Raw genomic sequence first — 25,324 nt, forward strand, 5'->3', positions numbered from 1 at the left:
AGTGATAGCACAGCGGGTAGGGCGTTTGCCTTGCACGCGGCCGACCCGGGTTCGATTCCCAGCATCCCATATGGACCCCTGAGCACCGCCAGGGGTAATTCCTGAGTGCAGAGCCAGGAGTGACCCCTGTGTATCGCCAGGTGTGACCCAAAAAGCAAAAAAAAAAAAAAAAATTTAAATGAATCACCGTGAGCTACAGTTACAGACTTACAAGCTTTCATGCTTACATTTCAATCATACAATGATCGAGTACCCATCCCTCCACCAGTGCCCATTCTCCATCACCAATGATCCTAGCATCCCTCCCCCCACCCCCCCACCCCACTCCCCCTCTGTGGCAGGTCATTCCCTTTTGCTCTCTCTCTCTTTTCGGGTCCAACTTCCAAATCTTGGTCCCCCACCAAACGGCTCCCCTGAAGAGGCCAGTGCTTCCTGCTGAGTCCAGCCCAGGCTCACCAACTCTCCTTCTTCCCCAGTCCAAGAGTCTGCAGCCAGTTCTGCCCCTTGTCAGTTCCTGCCCCCTGCCCCCCCCCCCCCCCGCCCTCCTCTCCACGGAAGCCCAGCTCAGATGAGCCGATGAGGAAGCCAGTGGGTGGATCAAAGAGGGAGATGTGATTCTCAAGCCTGCGCCCGGGCTGCCTCCCCCTCTCCTCGGGCTGCGTGCTTTGGCCTGCCTCATGTTATTTCTGGAGCCCCCTCTGGTTCCTCCTCTCGCGGAGGATGGGGACGGCGTGTCAACGGAAGAGTGCTGCAGATGTCAATGGCCAGGCCAAGAGGCTCTGCATCTATTTCTTCATCTGTCTCCACGCTCCCTCTTTCAGGGAGGATGTGAGGTGTGTGGAGTGACGGTGAAGATGAAAATGAGTGAGGAATTTCAAGTTCTTAGAAGAAGGGAGTGTCATCAGCACAAGATACTGTATCATTTAATGGTTGAGAACTTTACTCGTCTGAGGTCAGATGACTGGTGAGAGGCAGAGTTAATCGGGGTGCCAGGCTAGTTGGGCTGCCAGTCCCTTGCCTTCACCCCTTTGCAGCCTTCCTCTGAATGGAATGCAGACTAGAGATGGTGCTTGATGTGGGCATCGGTGGACAGCTGGCAGGTCCCAATAGCCAACTCCTCCAGAGAACATGTCCCGAGAACTGAAGTAGTATTTGGGGCTCAGAGTCAACTTTGGTCGGAGTATCTGTTTTTTCCCCCTTTATAGGGTCACTTACTGACTTTTTTGGGTCACACACAGTGATGCTCAGGGTTACTCATGGCTCTGCACTCAGAAATTACTCCTGGTGGTGCTTGGGGGACCATATGGGATGCCAGGGATCGAAGAACCTGGGTCGGCCACATGTAAGGCAAATGCTCTACCCGCTGTGCTATCGCTCCAACCTCCTCTCCTCCTCTTCTCTCTCTCTCTCTCTTTCTCTCTCTCTTTCTGTCTCTCTCCCCCCTTCCTCCTTCCTCTCCCTCTCTCTCTTGTTCACTCTCTCATTCTCTTTATCTTCCCTTTTGGGCTTTATGGTTTGCAATACAGACACTGAGAGGTTATCGTGTTTACCCCTTTCCCTCCTTTCAGCACTCAGTTCTTGTCCAGAGCGATCATTTCCAGCCATTACTGTCATAGTGGGCTTCCTAGTGGACTTCTCTATCCTAGCTGCCCTCTCACCGCTCCACCACTTGTAGGAAGCTTCCATCAGAGCTTCTAACAAGGAAAACTCGGCTTCCCCAGCAAATCACGCTGATCCCGGGTAGCAGGCAGTGTGCATACACACACACACACACACACACACACACACACACACACACACACACACACACACACACACACACACACACACACCCCTTCCTTTCTGACCTGTGACCAGACCTCTTTGTCTGTGGCTTCTACCCCTTCGGCTCCGCTCAAGGGTGAGGGGCATATCTTTTCCATGCAGTGACTTGCAAAGCCCGTGCGAGTGTACCCGACTTCCTTATTACCTCTGAAAATACTCTGTGCCCCTCAAGTGCCGCTCCACATCCTGCCTCTCCAGGGAAACTGGAGTACCCTGTGGGGGCTGTGGGTGTGTGCGCTTTCCTTACCACAGTCATCTGATCAAATAGTTGCTGCTTGGTGGCCTGTCTCCTTGCCGAAAGACAGTCCATGGAGGAAGGGATTCCATGAAGAGTTCAGGTAGCCTTGGCGTAAGGCGGGGGTGAGGGGGTGGGGGGCTCACTGGCAATTCTTGGCCAACAAGAATTGTTGCTGGGTAGTGGGGATTGAATGTGGAAGGCAGATGCCCACACCACAATGGCACCAGCATTGTGTATCTTTTTGGTTGTCTTTCGGGTGCCTAGCACGGCGCCTGGTTCTCTATCAGTATTTGCTGAATGGTGGTGCTCTGTGGTCAGGGCAGCTCCACAAATTCATGATGGATTGACACCATATTATGAAGAAAACGAACCAGCTTAGATGATGTGTTGTGGAGGGGGGCAGGGTGTGGGCAGGGGAACACTTGTGGTGTGAGAGACCAGGGGAAGTCTTCCTGGAGCCTGAGGAGGGCTGAAGGCTGATGAGCACATGAGCAGTCAGACAGGAAAAGAAATGGCCAGAGGGTTGGGGTGGGAGGGCTTGTCCTGCTGGAAACAGAGGCAGGAGGCTAGCCGGGAGCTAGTGAGTGAACAGGGGTGATACCTGGTCCCCTAGAGGGAGAAGGCAGCTACTTGGAGCATTTAGGCCAAGAGTGACCAGATCTTCGTGTCACTAGCCCACTGGGAGAAGGGTGAAGAACGCTTCTGTTCTTGCATGATGGGGCCCGGAGAAAACAGGTAGGAACTGAAGGGCCATTAATAGCTTCGGCCCCTTTTCTCCTCAGGTCTCAGCCCCCCTCTCTCAGGCATCTCGCTCGGCCCTCAGTGATTCATCAGGGGTCAACAGGAACCTAGAACTCGGTGTCGGTTGTTGACTTTTCTGCGTGGCATTCATTCCCCTGTCCAAAGATCTTTATTCATCTTCCGTGGCTGCCGGGCCACCAAGAAACAAAGGTGGCTTTACCTGGCAGCTCTGTCGTCAGAAGTCACATCCAGTTCTCACTGGGCTAACTTGGAAGTGTCTTCCTTCCTGCCTTTATTTCTGGAGGTGCTGGCGGAGAATTTGTTTCTAAACTTTGTCCCGTGTCTGTCAGCGCCACAGTCCACAGTTCATGGCCCCTTCTTCCATCTGGAAAGCCAGCAGTGCCTCACTTTCCCCCACACGGTGTCTCTCTGCCTGACCAGAGCTGGGAAAGGTTCTCTCAGGAATTTGAAAGATTCAGGTGGTAGATAATCCAGTCTAATCATTTCATCTCAAGGTCCTTAACCTAATCCCATCGGCAAACTCCCTTTGCCACATAAAATACCAGTGACAGGTCCTAGGACTTAGGACCTGAACATCTTTGGAAGGTCATTGTTTTGTCTATCATAAGATTTCCAGGTTTTAAAGTATCCATCTAATGCAGCCTATGAGCTATTGGGAAATAGATTGGAAAACCAACTTTGAAAGGCATTTTTTGAAACTTTCTAAGTATCAGGGAATTTTTATTTTATTTTGGCTTTGGGGACCCACTGTGATGCTCAGGGGTTACTCCGAGCTCTGCACTCAGAATAACACCTGGTGGTGCTTGGAGGACCATTTGGGATGCTGGGGACCCAGTCATGGTTGACCCTGTGCAGAAAGTACCCTACCCGCTGTACTCTCTCTAGCCCCTTAGGGAAATTTTAACATGATCTAAGTATTAAGGTGATATAAACAGTATGTTGGCAATTGTGTTAGGTGTGACATAGGCATGTATTTTTATCTGGCACTCGATGGGGCATGCTATAGGAAACACATGGTCATCCAGGAGGCAAGACTTGACCTAGGTGAGAGGTGTGTGAGAGTTCAGTATTTTTGTGAATATTTGTAGTAATTATTTTAAGGGTAAAATGTATGTATAGAATGTTCTCAAAACACAGGTAGATAAAATCAGAATCAGTGAGAGGCTAAGGAGCACTTGGATAGAGGTAAAAAAAAATCATTCTGTTCTCCACCCTGTTGCAGTCCGCTTACTCGATGATCACAAATGCCACAGGGTGTGTGTGGGGTGGGACTTAGATTTCTACTAATTAAGCTCCCTGCCTTACCACCTAGACCGCAGTTTCAAATTCTGAACCGAAGGCTCAGAATGAAATAATTCTATAGGTTATATTGCTTGACCTTCATTCCCAGCCTTGGAGTTCAGGAATGCCACTAATTACCCCTGACACTCCAAGAAGACACTCAGTGCAGCAAACGTTATGAAATCACTGTCAGGTGAGGTTTCTCTGACCCTCTCAGACACCACATAAACCCATCCAGAATTCCTGACTTGACAGATGCCCATGTTCAGTGGGAATGCTTCACACATTGCCTATGGAGGGGAGTAACAAAGAATCAAGAAATCCCAAATGGGGCCCTGAGAACAGCAGGCAGTGGTGGGAGGGGCTTCAGGCCAGCCAGCTGTGGCTCTCTGCTTTGTGCTGATGACACTAGCAGCCGGGGCCTGGCCTGCTCACGGGGCTTGCTGGTTTGGCCATCACACTCTGGAAACCTGCTGTGAGAGAACCATGTAAATGAGATTTCGAGGTAGGATTGAGCCCGTTGAAGAAGGACAAGCAATGTGAAGCCACTGGTAGAGAATGTTATTCTGAGGTTAGGGGTAATTGTTGTGTTAAGGGGGAGATAGAATGATAAAGTTAGGAAAAGAGATGGGTGAGTAATGTGCTGGGGAAAATGAATTAGAATATATAGAAATCTGGGAACGAAGAAATAGTACAGGGATCATGGTGCTTGCCTTGTATCTAGCTGACCCCAGGTTGATCCCAGGTACCACATATTGTTCCCTGAGCACTTCTGGGAAGTGATCCTTGAGCACAAAATCTTGAGCTCCTGAACACTACCTGGTGGTGTGGTCCAATTCCCTCCCTCTGCCCATATTATACACACAACACACACATACGCACACATATATATTCGAAACTGGACATAATAACATGGTGGTAGTGATTATAAAGAATTTTATGACTGGGTGTTGGTTTGGAAAAAGAAAGATATGTAATTATAGCCCTCATTCATCGAACACTACTAGGGTCCAGAAATGAATCCTCAAATAATCCAATTTAGTAGGTGTTGTAATCTCCAATTTACAGATGGATTGGCTACATGCAAGGCAAAAGTCCTATCTGCTATACCATGGCTTCAACCCCCAGCTGACATTTTCTCATTGAGACCAAATAGGTTCCAAGTGCTATGATTATTTTTGATCCAGGAAATATAAAGTGCGTGTGGTCTTTTTCTTGCTGCTGTAACAAATTAATAGACTTAGTAACTTAACACAACACTGATTTTAGGTTTCTGTAGAAGTCAGACTAGGGCATCACTGGGCCAAAATTAAGGTTTCAGTACTTTCTTTCGGGGCCTAGTGGGGGCAAATTGGTATCCTTGCATTCTCACTTCTAGAGCCCATCTATATTCCTTGGCTTGTGTCACTCCTCCTTCATCTCAGAACCCAAAACATCACACCCAGGAGAGCCCCAAGGGCTGAGCACACCGTCAGGTTCTGGGTATGATTCTTGCAACTTCGGGTCCCCCAGGCACTACCAAGATCGACAGTCTGAGCACAGAGCCTGAGACAGCCCCCTGCCACCAGTTGTGAGCCCCAGGCAAAACAAAATCTCCCACATGATAATATTGCAGGTTTTTTTTTTCTTTTGGGTCACACCCAGTGATGCACAGGGGTTACTCCTGGCTCTGCACTCAGGAATTACTCCTGGGGGTGCTCAGGGGACCATATGGGATGCTTAGAATTGAACCTGGGTCAGCTGTGTGCAAGGCAAACACCCTACCCGCTGTGTTACCACTCCAGGCCAAAATGATTGATTTTTTTTTCTTTTTGGGTCACATCCAGTGAGGCACAGGGTTACTCCTGGCTCTGCACTCACGAATTACTCCTCGTGGTTCTGAGGGACCATATGGGATGCTGGGAATCGAACCTGGGTCAGCTGTGTGCAAGGCAAATGCCCTACTCACTGTGCTATTGCTCCTGCCCCCAGTATTGCCGTTTCTTGACCATTTCCTTGCAACTGTATCTTTTTCTCCAACCAAGCCAGAAAAGATTGATTTTAGGTTCATGATTAGATAGGACCTACATGGATAATCCAGGATAATCTCTCCACCTCCACATTCATATCCCAATCATCTCTGCTAAGTCACATTTGCTGAATGAGGGAATATATTCAGGTTCTGGGGATTAGGACACAGACACCTTGGGGGATGTTATCCTCCTGCCAAGCACAGAGAGTGACACTGCTAGTTTCTGTGCCTCAAACCATATTTGGGTAAATGCCATTATTAAAGGATCTTTTTTGTTAAGTCAAAATAAATAAAGGACAAAACATGACTTTAGATAAGCAATGAGTTTAGTAAAACAGAAAGAGCCTGGGATGAAGGATAATTTGGCAGCATGGATTCCACAGTTCAAGTTTGTTCTAACCACACTGAAAACATTAATCCTGCTCTAAGCCCTACTCTGTGTTATTGTCAAAGCTGGCAGTTGCATGCATTCCCCTTTACCTGTGCCTGAATGCAAAAATAAAGGCAATGGCTAAGGGAATTGCTAAGTGCCCGATTTTGTATGAATTCTCCAAATTCTGGAGTTCACATTCCTATTCTTTCTTTGTATTGTATGTCTATGATCTTAATGTCTTCCTGACCTCCCCCAACACACACACACACACAAACACACACACACACTTATTTTTCTTAACAAGAGTAATATCACTGCTAGTTACAGGCTGACATTTTTGTTAACAGTAAGCCGTTGTATAAAAGTTGTTCTACAGAAATTACCAAACTGGTAGGATTATACAGGTATAAATGGAAAATGCAAGTTCTAATGAAATTGTTAGAAAACAAACAGGAGGGGCTGGAGAGATAGTACAGTAAGGTGCTGCCCCAATTTGATCCCTGGAACTGCACATAATTCCCCTGAACACAGAGCAAGGAATAATCCTTGAGCACCAAAAGTTGTGGCCCAAAAACAGGAAGGAAGGAAGGAAGGAAGGAAGGAAGGAAGGAAGGAAGGAAGGAAGGAAGGAAGGAAGGAAGGAAGGAAGGAAGGAAGGAAGGGAGGGAGGGAGGGAGGGAGGGAGGGAGGGAGGGGGAAGGGAAGGAGGAAGGGAGAGAGGTTGAATGGATGGATGGATGGATGCATAAATGGATGGATGGGAAGAAAGGATGGGAAGGGAAGAGAAATAAAGGGAAGGGAAGAGGCATAAAGGGGTGGAGAGAGGAAGAAGAAGAGGAGAAGAAGACGACTAAGATAGCAAAAGTTTTAACTAAAGCTCAGTATAATCCTTTCTTCATTTTATTCTTAAAAGTCTTATCACTGATTAGTCTGAAATGTAAATACTGAAATGTAAATAGAACTGGATGGGAGAGCTGAGTGGCCAGAGCTCCTGCTGGGGTGATCCCTGGCACACGTTGTCCCCCGAGCATTTCTGGGAATGACCCCAAGCACAAAGCTGGGAGTAGCTCCCAAGCACTGCAGGATGTGGCCCCCAAACAAACAAACAGAAAATGAAATGGGATAGACTAAGGATCTTATCATACCCTGATCAAATTCAGAAATGCAAGGTTCCTTTTTGGGTTTCTCTAATTTTATATACAGAGAGATCTGGCACGTAAAGCCCTCACAAAGCCAGAAAACGATAATTTGGAAACATTAAATTTCTGCATTCTTGGAGCAATATCCCTCTAAGTTTGCAGAAGGCCATCCTAGATTTTCAGTCATGTAAATGATTTAATGCAGCCCGACTCTGAGATTGTCTGGTTGAGAAGTTAAGAGTGTCCTGGGCTGCAAATGGAGATGTTTGCATTTGAAGCCTATCATTTTCCCCTCCAAGCAGACTGACTTAATGAGCTGCCCGCAGGAGCACTGTGTGCATTCTGAAACGAATCTAGTAGTTAGCTCTACTCTCAGGAAGAGTTCACATGAGCAAGCATTTTAAGGGGGAAAGCAAAACAAAACCAATCTAGAACACGTACTTTAAAAATGCAAGCCACCTTTGGACCTGTATGGTTACCATTGACTTTAGTGGGAACAGTCTGTTCCTGGGATTCAGGGTAGGAAATTGATGGGGAAAATGAAGTGGGGGTAGGGGAGTGGGGGGGGGGGGGAATAAAGGATTCATTGGACTTTGTGTTTAAAGTTTGAAAAGAATTGGTGTTGTAAAGGGGAGCACTTAAAAGTCACATTTTTCTAACGAAGACCGTTGTTATTGCTCAGAGTGTGACTTTAATGCTGCCACGTTGCCAGGACCAGCTATTTAAGCCCTAAAGAAGGAAGCAGGAAGAATAGATACTGGTTTCAACACACTTTGCTAATTGCTCATTGACAAGAGCAAAGTCAGAAATGACAAATGGGGTGTCAGGAAGGTGTAGGATCAAAGCTTGGGCTCTAGAGCCAGAAATGACAGAAAAGGCTGGAAAGATTTCCCCTCCACTTGGTGAACCACCAAACACACACATGCATGTATACACACACACACACACACACACACACACACACACACACACCTTGCACTCACAGAGCAAGACCAACAAAGAGTCAGGGAAAGTTTCTTCTTGACGTTGTGTTTCTGGCATTGCCAAAACTATGCACGATATAAGCAACATATGAAATTGTAGGATAACATTGGGTTTGTCCTTTTAGCCTTGCCACAGAGAACTTAGTTTACCTTAAAGCAATGTCCTTTCTGTATGGACACAGAAAGACAGTTAATATTATGCTTTGTAACTTGGGAGCTGATGGACTTCAATAATCTTTACTTCTGGGCATCTGCTTTCCCAACTCAGTTGCCCTTAGTTCCTAGCACCCCAAAAGCAGGGTCCCGATGAGGGACAGAATGGACCCAGGGCAAGCTATGAGCTACCCTGACATCGAAATGGGCCATGCCAAAGCACCACAATACTCAACTATAAGTTGAGAGCATGGTCATAGACAAATGCTGTCATGATCCAAAAGTAATGATGAGACTAGGACCCTGCTGGGATTAGGAAGACTAACCTGGCCTGAGGACTGTGGTCTGGAATATATAGTGAATGTCCTCAGGAAGAACCAAACTTTAAATTTGATATATCTCTTACTGTGCTCATACAGAATGACATTGCTAGAAATATTATAAGTAGATTTACTACAACTAATTAAGTGGATTACTAGCCGAGGAAAGAAGAAAGAGACGCATCTTTGTTTGGATCCCACCCTTGAGCAGATCTCCTAGTAATCTGGAGTAATCTCCTTAGATGAGATTTTGTTAATCTCCTGGAGAAATGGTCTTACCCTTCTTTGTTGATTTGTTAATGTTCAACCCACCTTTGTGTCACCACCCTATGTGATTGCTATATAAACTAAGACTGTAAGAGAAGTAGAGGGAGGCAAGACAAAAAGGCAGTGGTAAGACAGAAGCAAGGAGAAGAGACAGAAGTGGAGAGAAGACACAGAGGCAAGACAGAAGATACAGGAGAAGACACAGAAGTGGAGAGAGAAGACACAGAAGCAGAGACAAGAGAGAGGTTGGAAGAGACCAGAGGAGAGACTACAGAGACAGAGACAGAGATAGAGAGACAGACAGAAGAGAGCACAGTGGCTCACACAGAAGCAGAGCACGAAGGAGGAGCCATCCCAATCCGGTCCATACACAGTGGCTCAAGAGTACCGAATGCGAGTAGCATGCACGAGAGAGAACCACCCTGAGAGCCGCCAAACAACACAACACACACATCATCGCACACTTCCATGTGCACATCTTTGTATTTTTCACATGAAATAGTAGTGACATCTGTTCTGAGCCTATAGGGCTTTATTCACAAAACAGTTGCAAAATCTTTGAGGGATAAAACTATTTCTGTGTATCTATGCAGATCCAATCCATATCCAGTACGCACGGGTAGCTTGCCAGGCTCTGCCACGCAGGCTCGATATTCTCGATAGCTTGCTGGGCTCTCCAAGAGGGGCGGAGGAATCGAACTCGTGTTAGCCGCGTGAAAGGCGAACGCCCAACCACTGTGCTATTGCAAAAACAGTAACAATAAGTCTCTAAATGAGAGACATTACTGGTGCCCCTCGAACAAATCGATGAGCAACAGGATGACAGTGATACAGTGATACAGTGATCTATGCAGATGCTCTCCTCTAAGGGATGCACACACACACACAAATACATGGATATGAGAAATGAGCCCAAAAACAGGAATACAAAATTTAAACCCACTTTATTAAAATACTCGGGTTTTTTATTTCCCTCTCTCTCCTTTAAAACAACGCTATATGGGGCTGGAGAGGGTAGGGCAGAGTAAAGGTGTTTTGCCTTGCATTGCAGCCAACCCTGGGTCAATCCCTGAGCATAGAGCCAGGAATAGCCCCTGCACACAACTGAAAATAGCCCCAAACTGCCCCCCCAAAACTTACAAAACTACATTAAATTAAGTGTACTATCTACTAACTTGAATCTTTTCACTTCAAATATCTGAAGATGTAAATTGTCATCCAGCTGAATAAGACTAGTTGGTAGGCTGTGGTAACATGCAAATACTGAGTGAGTTTGTTTTGATTGTGTAGGAAAATATTTTTTGGAGCTTAGAAACAAAATCACTTCGTTGTCTGTTGTTTATGGCCAAAGTTGCATGGAGGGTTCTGGGTACTTATGTTAGTGTATCTCTAAAATTCTCCAATCCACAGTGTGTGGGAGGTTACACATCTTGGGTTTAAGCTCTATTCAGGATGTTCCTCATTAAGGAACTTAGATTTACCTCCTTCCCACGACTCCCCAAGATTAGTTTACATCTATCACCCAGCAAATTGCCTGGCTGAAAGGGACAATTGCAATAGCAGTATCTTGTTATTCCTTTACCCGGCTCAGCCATTGCCAGTAGAGAACTTGCTTCTTAATCAGACTTCAATAAAGTCTCATCAAGTGAAGTTTATCTGATTTTTCCCTACTCTAGACAAAGTGCCCTTTGGTATTACTCAGCCTCTTCATAACATGATCTTAATTTTTTTAAAAGCAACTGGCCTCTGAGCCGGAACACTAGATCCAGTACAAGTTATTGAAACGTGGGGATTTGGTTGATTTCCTCCATCTTCTGGATCCAGATTGTGGCGGGGGAGCAGCATAGGAAAACACATTTTGTGGACTACTTTTTTTTTTTAATCAATCATGTTTTTAAATTATTGTATCATCGTGAGATACAGTTATAAGCCTTCGTGTTTGAGTTTCAGTCATACAATGATCAAACACCCATCCCTCCACCAGTGTACATTCTCCAATGTTCTTAGTATATACCTCTTTTCCAGCCCTCCCCCTGCCTCCATGGCAGACAATTTTCCCATGCTCTCTCTCTACTTTTGGGCATTATGGTTTGCAATATAGATACTGAAAGGTTATCATGTTTGGTCCTTTATCTACTTTCAGCACACATCTTTCATCCCAAACAATCCCTCCAACCATCACTGACTCAGTGATCCCTTCTCTATTCCATCTGCTTTCTCCCCCAGCTCATGAGGCAGGCTTTCAACTATGGAGCAATGTTCCTGACCCATGTGTCTACTGTCCTTGGGTGTCAGTCTCATATGATATTTTATATTCCACAAATGAGTGCAGTCCTTCTATGTCTGTCCCTCTTTTTCTGATTCATTTCACTTAGCATGGTACTCTCCGTGTCGATTGTGGACTAGTTTTAATACTTGTTCATAAGATCACCCCATCATGGACTGCTCTTGGGCAAGTTACCAGTCATGACTGGGGTTTGCTGAATTGCATGTGGCTGTTTGGGGGCCGCTGCCACAGCACCCACTCAGTTGTGGACACTGACAGTGAAGCACACCCATGTGGGTCCAGGGAACATTCTCATCTGTGAAGGGTTTCTTCACAGCAGGGGGTGATACATTGAAGGTGTGGGTGGGAGGGACGCCCCGACTCCTCCAGGGAGGCTAGGACAAGTGGGGGAGGAAGCCGCTGTGGAGAGCAGCCTCAGTACCTGTGAGGGGAGGCATCGGCCCTGGCTGCTTGGCGCCGCAGCTCCCACTTATTGCTCGCTATAAATCACAATCCACTCTTCATCCGCTTTCTCTGCGCCTTCCATCTTTGCAAAGCCCGTCCTCCTCTCGCTGCCGGATCTCACTCCATCCCACGGGCCAGCCAGAGCCCGAGTCATGCTCTGGAAGGTGAGAAACTGAATCCTCAGAACCTAGAAAGGTGAAGAAGCCAGACTCGTCTCCCCCGAAAGCCAATCAGCAGAGGACCCACTTACCCCGTGGGTGATTGTCCACTCATTCTGAGCCACCCAATGATTAGGAGTAACTGTTTTTTTAGTACAAAGATGCTTTATTTCATATGCAGTGGGGAGAGGGTTTCACTTGCTGATGATGGTGTTGTCGCTCGTGCTCTGGCCGCTGAGCATGATGCAGGGTGTCTGCTGGGCCTTTTGCTTCCCCTGCAGCAGAGCCACTGGCCGAGGGGCATGTGGCTGGAGCTCATCTTCTTCAGGAGTGCCTCCTCGCCCAGCTTCTTCATGCATCGCTCTGTCTTCATCTTGCCTGAGCCCTTCCCGTGGAAGCGGCGGGACAGCTGCCGGAAAGCTTCCTCGGGGTTGAGCTTCCATCTGCATCCGCCACGTACTGGAGTGTCACGTCGGGCTTGTAGCTGTCCTTCTCCTTGAAGTCCTGGCACTCCTCCCATAGGCTGTACTCGTCGATGGCCATCTTGCCCTCAATGCAGTGCATGGCAGATGGCAGGAACTTGTTTGGGACCTTCCCCCGGGCCCCCTTCTGCACCGATGTCTCCAGCAGTGCTTTGTTCTGCCACAGGAGCAGGGCGGCTGCTAGCCCGCGGTTCACGATGGGCTCCTCGTCCAGGATGGCGGTGGACACGGAGATGCCCGACTGCTGCTTCTTCTTGTCCAGGTGCACGGTGCTCCCGCCAGGGTCTCCTCCCCAAGTTCGAGCTGCGCCAAGTCCAGGCGCGCATCCTGCTCCTCACGGTGGTTGCCAGCCAGCCCGCAGTTGGAGGTGTCGCCCAGCGAGGTGGCGTTGAACACGACAGGCGCCTGTCCTCTCGGGGTCTCCTTTGCCTTTTCCTCCCAGCTGTGCTGGTGGGCCTCCAGCTGCCTCACGACCTCCACCACCTTCCCGCCTCTGTCCTGCAGTTGGCACCCTGTCTCCAGCTGCTTCTGCACCCCAACTCCTCCTCGTCGTCCGGCTGCAGGGGATGCAGGTGGCGGCACCCCAGCATTCTCCTCATCGCTGAGGTCCGTGTTCTCCACCCGCATGTCGTCGGACTGTGGGAGCTGAGCCGCGGGCTCCTTCTCCTCTTTCCCCTTGGGGTCCTTGCTGGACTCAGGCACTCAGTGGCCCATGGAGCCGAAGTCCCCGCCCTGCATCTGGTCCCCAAGAGGCAGCAAGTGATCAGCGCGCACAAGTGCCTCCTCCTCCTTCTTAATGACTCTTCTTCACCCTCCACTTATGGTCTTTCTGAAGGGGACCAACTCCTCAGGCGTGAGGTACTCGGAGGCAGTCGTTATACTTGGTCAGCAGATAGTGGGGCTTTCTTGGGCCGGGGGTCCACACTCTGGTCCTCGGGGGAGGGCGGGGAGTCGGGCCGCTTCTTCTGCAGCTCCACGTTCTTCTCGGTGCGCTCCTTGTCCGCCAGGTTCACGTTCAGCAGCTCGTCTCCATCCTCGAGCGTGAGGGTCCGTGTCTCCCCTTCTCTGAAGGAGTCGATGGCGTGCTCCGTGCCCCACGGGGAGGCTGGGCGGGTCCTGCCCCTGTTGCTCGAACTGCGCCTGCACCAGGGTGGTGCCGCCCCCAACCCCTGCTCCCGCGCCTCCAGCGGCTCAGGCCGCATCTCCGCCACATCCTTCTGCAGCTGCTCGCGAGGCGCTGTCCAGGACGCCGTGTGGTCCAGCCAGGGGTCGTGCTCAGCCAGCCTCTGGTTCAGCAGGCACTTCTCTTTGTCCCCCGCCAGCTTCCCCCACAGCGCAGGGCCATGGGCTTGATGGGTTGGCAGCGCCTCCTGGTGCCTTCAGGGCATGGACCCCTGTGTCAGCTCCAGCTTGGCCCCCGTGGGTTGGTCTCCTCGATGCTAAGGGACGAGGCATCTCCGGGGCTGGTCTTGGCGCCGACAGCGGCCTCGTGGCCGTCACCTCACCTCTCTGGCTTCGCGCGGCGCCCCCGGGGCCCCAACTGGCTGCGCGCCGGCCAGTGCACACCGCTGCGGGCCTCAAGGTCACCTCCTGTGCTAGGCCCGCCCTCTGGAATTCTGTGCCGTCGCTCGCCACAGCGACAAGTCCACTGGAGTCCTACTCCAGTGTTTGTGTTTTGGACAACCCCACGGTGGCACGATCCCCACCGCCGCTGAGCTCCGACAACGGGATAATCAGTGATCAAACAATGCTCGCTTCTTTTCTTTTTTCTTTTGGGGATGGGGTGGGCACACCTGACTGTGCTCAAAGCTTACTCCTTGCCCTGCGCTCTGGGATCACTCCTGACCAAGCTCGGGGGACCACACGGGGTGCCAGGGATCCAACTCAGGTGGGCCTTGTTCAAAGCAAAGGCCTTCACCGCTATACTCATGCGCTTCAGTCCCGGCTCATTGAGCTTCAACCCAAACTGCAAGCTTCTTTGTTTGTCTTATTTCGTTTTGGGTTTTTGAGCTACACCCTTCAAAGCTTTGGGGCCACACCCTTCACCAGACTCTTTGCTCTGAGCTCGGGGATCATTCCTAGCACTGGTCAAGGGATCATATGTGGTGTCAGGATTCAACTTGGGTTGACTGTGTGCAACAAATGGTGGACTGGGTTGATGGGGCACCTTCCCCACTATGAACTGCAAGTGTAACAGAACTGCTGAGTTGAACCTCAGAATTCAACTCAGTCATAGTGGGTGGCTGGAGGCCGGAACCGGTGTGATCCCCACCCCTGATAAATCCCTTCTCTAGAAAAATGGACATCGTTTTCTGAGTGTACCTCAAGTCATTCCTGTGGGAAGTAATTAACAGGACAGGTGTGGAAGAGGCATTTGAAACTGATTTGGAAAGAATGCTTTCAAAAGGAGCTTTGCTGAGATGTGGCACCTGGGATGTGAACAGTGTTCATTCACTTGGCCAGAAATACAGTGACGTGCTCACAAATCTCTGCTAATCCACTTACAAGCTGTGTTACCTCAAGTACGTTCCCAAATTCCGGACAGGTGGGAAGTTACCGTGCAAGGATGTGGTAACATCCTCTACCTGATGAGATCATGCAGGGAAAGGGCCAGGTCCCGTGACTTGGGCCGCACGATGCTCTCCAAGTGGTAGCGCTTACTGTTTACAGAGAAGATAAATCTTCTCTGTTCCCTTTTATGAATTAGAAAGAAGTGTTCTCATATTTATAAGCAATTATATTCCGCTTTATCAATCTCATGTGGGCTGAATGATCTCATCAGGTAGATAAGGGGATGCTATTGGGAAGTCCTCAGCATACCTTGGGAGGGAAGCAGGCGCGCAAGAATTCGGAAAATCCGTAGATGGCACCGAGTGAAAGAGCGCATGGCCATTCCTTCTTGTAGGACATTCTCCAGGTGATAACAGTCATTTTGACAGTGCACGGAGGACATGCCTGGCATGTAGATAAGGTCCTCCAGGTGATGTTGCAAGAGCTAAAACCTGTTCCTTGAGACCTGGGCTGTATCTCATAGGTGTCTGTCTTTTTTGCAGGGAAGAAGCAGGTTAATCAGATTCTGCTTGGTGAAAGCAAATTAGGTATTCAGGCAAAACAAGAACTAAATATTCAAAAAGCTGTCTGAGTCACTGTACCAGCGCGATGAGGATCCCTGCTGCATTGAGGGCCAATCGATGATCCTGGGCTGATAGGTGGAGGATGGGTTGCAGACCGATTGCCAAACAATAGTCAACAACCTTTATTCCAGATTTACTAGACTTGATATAGGGGAGAGGAACCGCTGGAGAGTGTGGGGAACAGTGATAGACTGGGAAACAACGCAGGGGAAGTGTAGCGCAAAGGAGAAGTTTAACATAGGCGGGAGGCATTGTGAGTATCCCTGGGGAGTCAGTGAGCCATGGAAGCACTGCAAGGGGTGAAACAAAAGGGAGGCAGGGAATGAAACATAAACTCCCAGCGAAGAAGAGGAATAGACCCAAGCCAAGCCAGACTGCTCATAATAGAGGAGAAATGATGACAAATGATGGGGAGACAGTGCCCCTTTGGGCACTGTCTTTTGCCTCTGAGGCAGCATCTCTCTGTAGCTCTTTCGTCCCAAGGAGAATCCCTGGGTAGCATCACCCAGATGGGCTTGGGAGCAGTGCCAGTGGGGGACTACAACAAAAAGCAACTAATGAAAGTGGGCTACAAGGAACCTAAAATGATTCGGGAGAGGAATACTCCCAGGAGGTGCTTAGGATGTCTAGGAAGACCATCAGCAATTCCCAGCCAAGCAGGTTGTGGGAATCAGAGCAAGGATCCTCAAGATTCCGTGATATTGGGAATACCTGGGCCACCCCTTGGTGCTAGAGTCCTCTAGAACTATATCGAGCAGTGCTTGATGCATGCTGGGCGGGCAAGCACCCCAACCGCTGTATTATCTCCAGTTCCTCTAAAAGGGACGTTTGAAGATTAAAAAGAATTTTCAGGATGGTTGTTTTCACCCTGTCAGAACAGACCCAAATAGCCCTAGAGTTCTTAGAGTCAGCTCCATCGATATCAGAAGGCAGCACTCTGGGCACTGACTCACCTTATGCAATAGTCCACAAGGAAGAAAATTGTTCTTTGGTTCTTTCTTTAAAAAAAACAAGGTTTTTTTTTTTCAGTTATTTATAGGCTAATGGACTGAAGCAAAATTGTTGTGCATTTGTTGAAAATTGTTGACTTACTAAGACCTTTGCGTCCACTAGCCCGTTTCCTGAAGTCGGGCCGTCTAGAAAGGTCAGCCGGGGCTGGTCCGCAGGGCCCGGCTGTGAGTGGGCCTGACTCCTCGCTCCACACACGCATAGGCGAGGCAATACTCAGAGCTCGGGTTTATGGCACGAGCCCACAGGAATGTACCCGCCTCTGGGACTCTTCTCCGCTTAAGTCACCTGGGAACTCTGCCCAGCCACCTCAGCATTGCCACCCGGGAAGGAACTTAGAAGCCTGTCTCTTGGTGGTAGTCAAGTCCCTCCTTGCATTTCTTTGGAGGGGAAGAGACTTGTCCCAATCTGGGTCTTTCAGGACACTGTGGATTTAATGCTGGGAAGAAATCACACTGTACTTATAACTAAGACTCATGAATAAGGCAGGTGATTAGGTTGGACATGTTAAAAATAAGGTGTGATCATTCAATGACAGAACAGGTTCATTCACAGGACCCCCCCCTCTCGCAGTGGTTCCTAGGGTGACTTAGCAGATACCCTGAAAAGCTGGTACTCCTCAGATTGCTGCAGGTCCCTCCCTACCTGAAGGCAGGCAGAAAACGGATTAGATGTCTTCATAAATGTGTGTCATCCTTGGCACAAATATTCGGCCTAGGGATTATTGTCAATAAATTGTTTATTATTATTATTATTATTGTTATTATTATTATTAGGGAGTTAGGGCCACACCTTGGTTGTGCTCGGGTTGGCTTGAGGATCACTCCCAACGTACTACATGGGGGGACATTATGCAGGTGCCAGGGATTGAACTAGGCCCAGCCACACGCAAGGGCCTTAACTCCTGTGCTGGTTCTCCATAGGGAAATGGTTGGGGCGATTCACAAAGACAATAATTCAGACACGTCGCACAGTCTTAATAGCCTGAAAATCAGAACTGGGGGACCAGGACTGTGATCCTGGACGAGAGCACCTGCTTTACATGTACTGGGTTCAATTCCCAGCACCACGAACAAAACAAAACAAACAAAAAAGGACTCGGTGTCTATTGTAAGTCCTGATTATAAACGGACAGTTACAGAAAGGTGTGCTCGGGAACAAGGCTCCTGACAGTGAAAAGAGCAGGTTATAGAACAATGCTGGGATGGGGCCTAGGTGTGGCGAGAAGAGGCTGAAAAATTAGCTTAGGGGTTAAGTCACTTGCTTACATGCAGCCAGTCACCCAAAGCACTGCCACGTATAGCCCAATGATTTCCCCCAAATAAAATAAATAAGTGTATGGCTATGGGAATGGGATAGAAAAGATATGGGAAGAAATACACCAAGTGGAAAATTGTGGGTAGGACCACAAATATTTTTAGTTTGTTTTTCTCTATGTTGTGATTTTTCTGTAAATGATGATTTTAGTAGCACAGTGGGTAGGGCGTTTGCCTTGCACGCAGCCAACCTGGGTTCGATTCCTCTTTCCCTCTCGAAGAGCCTGGCAAGCTACCCAGAGTATCCCACCCACACGGCAGAGCCTGGCAAGCTCCCCGTGGTGTATTCGATATGCCAAAAACAGTAACAACAAGTCTCACAATGGAGATGTTACTGGTGCCCACTCGAGCAAATCAGTGAGCAATGGGATGACAGTGCTACAGTTCTACAGTGCTGATTTTAGTTATTGAATGTTATTTTATCATTTTTTAGTTTAAAGCACCATGATTTACAATATTGTCAATGATAGGATTTCATGCATATAATATTCCCAAACTACCACGCTCAACCAGAGTGTAAAAAAAATTTTAACAATGAAAAACTATCAAAATGGGCTTAATTCCCAGCACCTCAAAAAAAAATGAAAAAAGCATTAAAGAGAGAGATCGAAATTTTGCTATATTTAACGAAGAGTTGAATTATGATGCACCTCTAATGGCTTCTTAGGGTTGCTGTAACAAAGTACCACAAACGGGTACTTTAATCAAGTAATGTATTTCTCATGTTTTTTGGAGACTTAAGGTTCAAGATCAAGGTGCTGGCAGGATTGATTCCTTTCACGGACTGAAAGACTTACTGCACTTTTCTAGTTTCTAGGGTTTGCTGTGCTGTGGTATTCCTTGGCTTCAGAGGCACCCCATCATCTTCTGCCTTCCTCTTCACATGGTGTTCTCTTCTGTGTCTCTCCTGTGTCTACATTTCCCACATTTTTACAGGGACATTTGTTTATTTGAGGGACCCACCCAACCCCAGTATGACTTCATCTTGATTAACTGCATCTGTTATCCTGGTTCCAAAATATGGCACATTGAGAGGCAGCGGGGTTTAGTATCAACAAATTAATTGTGACGGGGAGGGTGCAGGAACAGAATTCTACGCATCCAGCAACACTGTTCTTAACTCAACCGAGGCGAGTGCCAACCTCTCACCACAACCCACTCCAGATAACAGAGAGAAAAGAGCCTATGCAGGACCTCCTCCCTGCCTAGGCCAGGCCTGCACACACGTGGAGGGCATCCAGATTAGCCCTGATGAACTCAAGAGACCAATCAAAGAGCCAAAAGGCAAGAGGGGTCTAAAGGAAAAGAGAAGGAGGTGTTGATACTTTCAGCTGATACTGAAAGTCAAAAGCAAGACCAAGCATGAAGGAGAGGAAAAAACTGACAACACTATGTTAACTATACAAAAGTCTTCCCAAGGATGTGTCTTAACAGCTTATTCATGATCACCAGAAATTGGGACGTGAACTAATTGTCCCACCATCGGTGACTGGGGAGGGTGGGACATTTATACCATAGAGTTTTCGCAATCAGGAAAATAGATGAGCTTTCAAGTCATGAAATGACTTGAGGGAACCTATCCGTGGCTCCGAGAAAGAAGATTCTCGGAAAGATTATATATTATGTGGTTCCAACTCTGAGACTTCCTGGAAAGGCAATACCACAGAGACTGCCAAAAGCTCAGGGCTGCTGGGTTTGGACTAGAGAGTGGGTGGGGGGGCGGACGGAGGGGAGGGGAATGAACAGGTGGATACAAGGAAATTTTAGGTCAGAGAAATGAATGACCCTGTATGATCCTGTAGATACTGTAGTGGTGGGTGCCTTCTCAGATCTTAGAGAAGGCGCAGCACTGAGGGTGAATACGAGGGCTGGGATGCAGCTCACTGTCATGTTTGCCTGGCATGTATAAGGCCTGAATGCTATCCCTAGTAGTGCCAGAGTAATTGGAAAACAAAAGAAATTTTTAGAAAGGAAAATCTAAAAGGAACTATGAACCTTACTGACAATAGATTGATATTGACTGATCAGTTGCTGCAAATGTAAGTAATGCAAGATGTTCCTAAGCAGCTATGTAGGGAAGGGGGAGGGTCCATAGGAACTCGGATCTACTGTCTCTGGAAACTACTTCTTTAAAAAAAAAAAAAAAGTCTATTACTTTGAACTTCAAAATCACAAAATAAATTACAGAATGCTTTCTTTAACTGTAAGGACCAGAGACTAGCCGCCCCCCCAGAGCGTCCCTTGGATATGGCCCCCAAAACAACAGCAACAGAAAGAGCAAAAACTTGAAAGAAAAAGAAAATGTGAAAGAGATCAAGCATGATATATCAGGTCCCCAGAAGGGGCATATGCAGATAGAAGCTGGGGACACTGCAAGAATTCCCTCCTTTCCAAAGGCCATTGAGAAGATCCAGGCGACCTGTGTGTGACCCGGGGGGGGGGGGCACGTCTGAGATTCGACCCCCAACCCTGGCTGCTCACACCTCTCCTAGACTGCACAAAAGCCCTTGTAAGGGGAGCGAGAATGTGGGGGTGGGGTGAGGGGCGGCGGGGAGGAGAATAAATTCTTATTTTAAGAAAAAACAGTTTGGAACGTGCACGGGAGTGTCAACAAGTTATGTAGATCTTATCAGCGGTGCATTTTTGGTGCCTCCCAGCTATCCAACCAGGCTCCACCGGCCTGTCAACAGCCTTCAGCATCCCACGCAGCAGCGGCCTATCAGCTCCTCTGCCCAGCCTCAGCTTCCCCAGCCCTCCACACGCTCCCCCCGGACCCGCTTGCATCTGCCGGAGGTGCTGTGTCAGGGACTGGAATCGCGCCTTTATGCTCCCACTGGAAAGAGACGCTTTAGTTTCCGGCACAGGAGGATGCAAAGTTATTGTCCAAGTCTGAGATACCCCATTTGCAGATAACACGTGTGGTTTCACAAAGCATGAAAAAGGGCTAAGGCCTGAGACCGGTGGAGCTCCCACCCCCGCATGCCCCCCACCTCTCAGACACTGAAAAATGAAGGACTCGTGCTATCTACCTGAACTCATGATAGTACAGCTTTTCAAACGTCATTTGGCTCAAAGATGCCTGCCCCACCCCACTCCAAAGTCTTTATTTAGACTAGAGGAAAAGATTGTCTTTGCCAGTGGGGAGATAGTACCCACCTTGCAAGTGGCTAACTTTGGTTTGATTCCTCAGCACCCCCTAATCCCCTGAGTACCACTGGACAGCCCTGGAGGCTACTGGAGTGACCCCAGAAATCCCTGAACCCTGCACATCACAGGGCCCTGGTCTTGACTCACTGAACAGTTGACTGAGAATCAATGGGAGGACCCCTGGGGAATCCTGAGCACTATTTGAGACCCCTCTGCTCCCCCCACACACACACTAAAAAAGAAAATTATAGTCTTTGTTATGTATCTCAGCTTTTTTTCTACTATTACAATTACCTGTTTATGACACTGAAGTCAACGAATGGCTCTCCTGTTTGTGTGTTTGTGTTCACTTTCAGGCAGCTTTAAGTGCCTTGAAACAATTTTCTGAACAAGGACTGGATCCAATGGAAGGCGCAATGAATATTGAAAAGGGTTCTCTTGAAAAGTGAGTACATTTTCTGTCATATTCTTCCAAGGAAGATGTTGTAAATGTCCCAGAAATAAGATTCAGATTGTAGGGTTTAAGAAAATCAAGACAAAAATAGCTACCGCTTACAAAACCATTCATTATACAATTAACTGAATAAATGAGAACTAATGCGTATAGTTATCTTCTTTTTTCCCCCATATGTCTGTGCATGTTTTAGCTACTTTCTGATGTTCCTTGGGAATTTCCAGGCCTTTATTGGAAATGTGTGTGCTTTGTGGACTAGAGAGACTTGAAATGTTAACAAAAGATTGTTTTTCACTCTGTGCTGTTGAGTATTCTCTAGCCAAGCCATTTTCTGAGATAAAACTCTTCACTCACATGTCTGTGAACCTGGGGACATAGTGGTGGAGGGGCAGGCTCTCTTTCCCCTGGCTGCATTTTCTTTTGTACACTGTTACATGAAACACAGGCACAGATTAGCCCAAAGTGCGCTCCAAGGGATACAAAGGTGAAAAACAGCTAAAATCATTATTTCTGAAATCCAGCTCACAGGTTTTGTTTTCATAAGATCCGAGTCTAAGGTCTTATCTCAGAGCCTGGGATGGGAGGTGTCTCCCAAGATTCACTTTATCCTGAAATCCAAAGCAATTGTGTATTCCAAGCATGGATCTTCATAGTAGATTCGAAACTCTTTTACAACAGATAAGAACAGGTCTTCACAATCTGCATGGGGAACTTTTTACAATTAAAAAGTCGATAGCCTAGAAAGTACCCCCGATATTTAACTAATCTTACACTTAAATAAATAGACAACCCACCCCCCCAAAAAAAAGCTCTTGGTCAGCAATATTTAGAAGGTGAGAGTGTGAGAAATGCGGACATTTCACAAATAGACATAGCATGTTAAGTCGTCTATAGACTGGCAACCATTTATAAGCTAATTTAATCAAAACCATTTCCACATGATCTCATCAGTAGACTATCTGAACATAAATATTGTTGTTTCACTTTAAAATGTCACTTTGGTGGTGACCTTTGAATCCTGTGTGCCATCTGCTAATAAACATGTCTGAAGATGTGCAACCCTGGACCTTCAGCTCTTGTCAATGTATTAATCTTCCAGACAAGCCCCGCACCTGGGAGAGAACGCCGACACTAAGCAGGCACACCCGGGCCCCATCGCTCAGGACTGCAAGAAATCAAAGCCGGTCATCTAGCAGCTCCCAGAACCCCAGCTGCCACCGCATCCTTATAAACCTGTCAGCACGCATGAGGGTGTCTGTGTTCAAGGAAATGAATGACTAATACCATTATTTGAGTCTTATGTGAAGACAACACTATTCTAACACAAGAGATAATATACATAGGACTGTTTATTCAACTGGGGGAAAATAAAACTCTGAGCTTTTCCCTTGGAACTTGAGATCAGATCATAACTCATGTGCCCAGAGGCAGCCGAAATCTGATCCTGCTACTGGAGCTTAAAATAACAATTAATGAAAAGTGTTAGAAACAGAGTTAAAATTTTTCAATGATTAATAGAGAACTTGGGTTTGGTTCTGTTGTTATGATTGTTTCCTCGTGGCACTTGTGTTTGGTTCTCTTCTCCTTCCTCTCTCTTTCTCTTTCCCCTTCCTCTTGTTTTAAATAATGCTTGATGATTCAAAAAAAAATTAACCAAGATGTGCTGTGGAATGTGATGGTCGTTGTCTTCATATAGAGTCACAGTTTCTCTTTTTATGCAGATATTTGTAATCTTCATCATATATCAGTATGAATAACTTCAAGATGCGCTACTCAAGAGACATATCCAAACAAACATGGTTGAAATCAGATCAGGTATTTGATGGAAATAAGAAATAATGTCAGGCGCAACTAGTTTCAGTATATTCCAGGAATTTAAAAAAAAAAAAAATAGAAGAAGAAAAGCACTTGTGGGTTTTGAGTGCCATCGTATCACTGCCCGTGTAGGAGGCGTCTTGCCTCCCTGAACCATTTCTCTGGATTCCACGTTCTGTTGTGGATGTCACATTCACCCCCATTCGTGTGTTGTAGCCACTCACTGTGCATCAAGAGGGTTTCCAATAACTGCCTCTGGCCTGGGAACAGTGAGTTAGAAGCAAAAGAAATCATGTACATGGTGAGAAAGGGGAAAACTGTCAGAGGAGCTGTCAGAGTCTTACCAGCTTGTCGCCAGCCACACTCTGGACCAGCATGTTGGAATCCAGTGTGTAGCAAACGCAGTAAAAAAAAAAAAAAAAAAAAATGGTTTCTGTGTGAAATGTTGTCGTTGTTCTTTCATTCCCTCGATCGATCGCTCTCTTAAATGTCACCTTATTGAAACTCGTCCCCAAGGCCACCGCCAACCGGCCTTGTCATCCTGCGTAGCAGGGGCATTAGGGAAGGCTCGGGTGCCACGTCGTGACAACAGGCTGTATCTGTGAATCTGCAGAGTGGCCTCGAGGGTGACGGGACCAGGAGCTGAGTTCCTGACCTGCCCACGTCATCTCATTGTTCAGGCTTTCTCCGTATTGATTGGCAAACATTGTGCAATGAGAAAACACTATATGATCTAACTGCTCGGCCCAACGCGACAATAGGAATAGAATTATGTAAGATTTCACAAGCCAAACCACTGCAAATCATGATCTGGCTGACTCACACGCGAGTGGAGAATAAACAAACAGCAACATAAGGAAATAACTTGGGGGTTGTTTTTAATGATTCCCATGTGGGGAAGTCAGCCAGGACGGGAAAGGCTGGGTGCCCTTGGAGGAATTAGGTTTGGTTACAGAAAGCTGGAGGGACCTTGTGGAAATCATAACACCCTGGGTAACATGGAGGTTCACAAAGGTAAGCCCAGAGGAAGAATAAAGTCTTACTGTCCACTGGCCCCGCATGCGCTAAATCATCCCTTTGGAATGCTGTAGGGAGACAAATGCCTTTTCTCCCTGCTGCCTTCACCATCTGAGGCGGAGACCTCGCCAGGGGCAGGTGGGCAGGCCTCAGGCAGGATCCTGAAAGCTGAGAGTCCCTTTACCAAATGCAATAAACACAGACCACCTCTCACGGGCCAGAGACCAAATCGCACCAAGGCCTCCAGGCCTGTGGGAGAGTGATGAGCTCAGGGAACAAACAAACTTAATCAGTTCTCACAGCCCAAGTATCTGAAGCATTTAACTCTTGAGTGAGCTGTCAGGAGGCATTCACCGAGCGGCAGATGCGGTCCCAAAGAGCCTTGTGTAGGAGCTCCTGTTGTAGAGATAGAGTCTTTATTCAAAATTTCATCCCATCAACACGCATGCAAAGGTCCAGAGGGGATATTTTCCTGCAACAGCCACCCTTCCTGGGAGCCGTTGGAGTTGTCTTGGGGCTTCATTAGCAATGCAAATGATGGGTGGCAAAGGCCTGCTCCCTTCCAAAGCTCCTTGCTATATATCATGGGAGGGGAAACCATTAGGTAGATTTATTGAAAAAACGTTTCTTCTGCACTAGGAGATCTTTTGGATGAAAAATGGAACTCATTATTCTTTAAAGGACACAGATTGACTTATCTCCTTTATCAAT

General features: G+C 47.5%; 1 protein-coding gene and 1 pseudogene across 9 annotated transcripts in view; one reads left to right on the plus strand and one right to left on the minus strand.

The window, feature by feature from the left end:
• STAU2 (staufen double-stranded RNA binding protein 2) overlaps positions 1–24,023 on the plus strand; it is a 281,072-nt gene extending 257,049 nt beyond the window's left edge. For all 9 annotated transcript variants that reach the window (XM_055125674.1, XM_055125671.1, XM_055125672.1 and 6 more), the window contains 2 exons: positions 21,684–21,772; positions 22,881–24,023. In XM_055125674.1, the coding sequence (XP_054981649.1) occupies positions 21,684–21,772; positions 22,881–22,974 (183 nt within the window). In that variant the 3' untranslated portion in view covers positions 22,975–24,023. The remainder of the gene's footprint in view (positions 1–21,683; positions 21,773–22,880) is intronic.
• On the minus strand, positions 12,435–15,675 carry LOC101543088 (U4/U6.U5 tri-snRNP-associated protein 1-like; annotated as a pseudogene).
• Positions 24,024–25,324: the final 1,301 nt, after the last annotated feature.

This window comes from Sorex araneus, chromosome 2 (assembly GCF_027595985.1).
Source record: "Sorex araneus isolate mSorAra2 chromosome 2, mSorAra2.pri, whole genome shotgun sequence".
Lineage (NCBI taxonomy): Eukaryota > Metazoa > Chordata > Mammalia > Eulipotyphla > Soricidae > Sorex > Sorex araneus.